We start from the raw sequence: 2,711 nt of genomic DNA, 5'->3' as shown, positions 1-2,711 counted from the left end.
TTTTAGTCGATTTCTCATAGATCCATGGGAGATCTTGAAATAAAATTCTGTTCCTTAACTCCAGGACCAATATTCTCACCACTAGGTCAGCACATATCTATTTTATATAGAACATAGAGCTAAAAGTTAAAATATGTGAAGTTAATTATTTCCTATGGCAAAAATTCAGTAGCTGGCTAGCTAGATGGGCAAGAACCATATGATCATGGCAGGTGAATATTTTATATCATTTACTCAGTCTATTTTTTTTTTGATGTGGGCAATTTTTAAAGTCTTTATTGAATTTGTTACAATATTTCTTCTGTTTTATACCTTTTGGCCGCAAGGCATGTGGGATCTTAGTTCCCCGACCAGGGATCGAACCCTCACCCACTGCATTGGAAGGTGAAGTCTTAACCCCTGGACTACCAGGGAAGTCCCTCAGTCGATATTTTTAAGATCCTGCAGAGGATTCTCTAAGTCTATGGCTCTAAAATAATGGAACCAGCTCTATACCATAGAGGGAGCTCACATTTGTGAAGCACTGAGAAAACCAGACTCCATGAGCCAGGAATTCTTATAACTTTGCTCCGTGATTGAAATACCAAAAAACCTCCAAGGAATGCTTAAATATGCAAATTTTATTTGAAAGTATTCACCAGAAAACACTTCTTAATGGGTTAGTTCACTTCCTTGTCTATATAGGAAAAAAAATCTTTGATTATTGTGGGTGTCAGAGTCATAATTTCAAGTCATTCATAGCACTTAAAACACTACCTACTTTTTGTTAACATTTGTTCTTATTTATCTTGAGTGACTATCTAGGAGTAGAATTGCTGGGTGATCAGTTAAGTATGTTTAATTTTATAAGAAACAAACTGATTTTCAAAATATTTGTATGTACCATTTTACCATCCCACCAGCAACATATGAAAGTTCTAGTTGCTCAAAATCATCACCAACACTTGGTGTTATCAGTTAAACAATATGTATTTTTATTATTAGTGTTCATAGTTATCTCCTTCACTAGACTGTCAGCCCTTGAGGTCAAAGACCATAGCTTATCCATTTTGTGTCTGTCAGTGCCTACTTTAAATGCTCAATATATGTTTGTCTAATTTATCGGCAGTTCTCATTCTCCAAACAGGAGACTGGTTGCAATGGCCACTAATCTCTGGAAGTTGACATTTAAAATAAATACCTGGAAGCTTGTTGAACGTGGTTTCATTTTTTTCTTGTGAGCTGATTAAAGACAAAAATTCTTGTTAACTGAGGCAGAGTCTATGAGATTTCAGTTAATGGAAGTTTCAGTGTTCGTAGCTTAAAGATGCTCTTGGGATATAATTGATAGATTTGAGAAAAAAATTGAGAAAAATCTTGATACATTTTTCATGATTGAATAACAACATTTAATGAATTATAATTTATTTAATAGAATAATAAAACAAGTTTGTGTTCAAAGGTAATACTACTCCATTAAGATATGTATTTTCTTTTCTGACAATGATACTTGAGAAGGAAAAAAATCCAAATATACCTAGCTAACTGTACAATCTTTGAAGTGATCAACTTACATCCAAAAGTCTGAAACTTGATTACCCTCTCTCAGTAGCAAAACTTAAGTAATTATAAGTCTTAACATTATCCAACTCATTACAAAGTCCAGTTGATAGTGAACACACTCTTCATCAGACAGGCTCTATAGAGATACGTATTCTGCCTGAGGCACAGTGGATCCTCTGTTGTCTTCCGTGCACCCAAAACTTATTTTACTTTCCTGGCTAACTTACAGTGGACCTGTCATCCTTGATTGTATTACTCTCATTGTGTCAATCTGTATTTTTTGCCTCCACAATCTTTTTAAGATAATTAATTCCATACAACTTCTGAGTAAAATAATTTTATTTTTCCAACTCTAATTCTTTCAACCTTAAAGGATATCCTAAGGGTGGAGAAGAGGGGTTTTTAGATTTCTGGGTTATCCCCTTAACACCAGTGGTAGTTTTAGCTGACCTTTAGCCTTGTCTTTCTTGACAGGCATTGGGTAGAATCATATGCAAGACTGTTTGCTTTGAGCTGGTACTGAAGTTTGATTATGCACTTCCTTGATTTCTTTGCCTTTTCTTATTATGACCAGTTTGTTGGCCTTTTAAGCTATTGAATCAAAGTTTTTAGAAAAGCACATTTCTGGGAAAGCCCTTACTGAAGCCTGTTAACTCACTTCTTATAATGATAAAGGCAGGTATTTTGATTGTTTCCATTGAATGAATTATTTTGTACTTAGTTGACATACGTGTCCCTGCCACTTTTCTGTTATAGTGTTTCAGGCTTGCCATTTCACTGCCCAGTGGAGCTAAGAGGCACCTGCAAGCAGGACTTTCACTATGTGAGCTCTGTCACTATGGGGTATGTGGATCATAGCCACATCTAAATATATAAAGAAAGGTTACTGAGAGTATTAACTATGTAAAAACACCTAATATAGGGCCTAGGACAAAGTAGGCATTCAATAAATACATATATTTATACACACACACACATACACACACATTATAGCTCTTTCTGAATGTCCCTTCTGAATGTCTTAAAGGATACATGTAATAGATTCTTTAATTTTATCTTTGATTTAGCATGACTGCTATCTTCCTGATGTCCATGCTTTTTGGCCTTGCATGTGGGCAAGCAATGGCTTTTTGTATTCCAACTGAGTATATGATGCATGTCGAAAGGAA

General features: G+C 35.1%; 1 protein-coding gene across 1 annotated transcript in view; it reads left to right on the top strand.

Annotated features, from left to right (window-relative positions):
• Positions 1-2,610: 2,610 nt before the first annotated feature.
• Positions 2,611-2,711, top strand: part of TSHB (thyroid stimulating hormone subunit beta) — a 982-nt gene continuing 881 nt past the window's right edge. The window contains exon 1 of the mRNA XM_007454790.1: positions 2,611-2,709. Within this exon, the coding sequence (XP_007454852.1) occupies positions 2,611-2,709 (99 nt within the window). The remainder of the gene's footprint in view (positions 2,710-2,711) is intronic.

This window comes from Lipotes vexillifer, unplaced genomic scaffold (assembly GCF_000442215.2).
Source record: "Lipotes vexillifer unplaced genomic scaffold, Lipotes_vexillifer_v1.1 scaffold998, whole genome shotgun sequence".
Taxonomy (NCBI): domain Eukaryota; kingdom Metazoa; phylum Chordata; class Mammalia; order Artiodactyla; family Lipotidae; genus Lipotes; species Lipotes vexillifer.
This window is presented reverse-complemented; position numbering and strand designations above follow the sequence as displayed.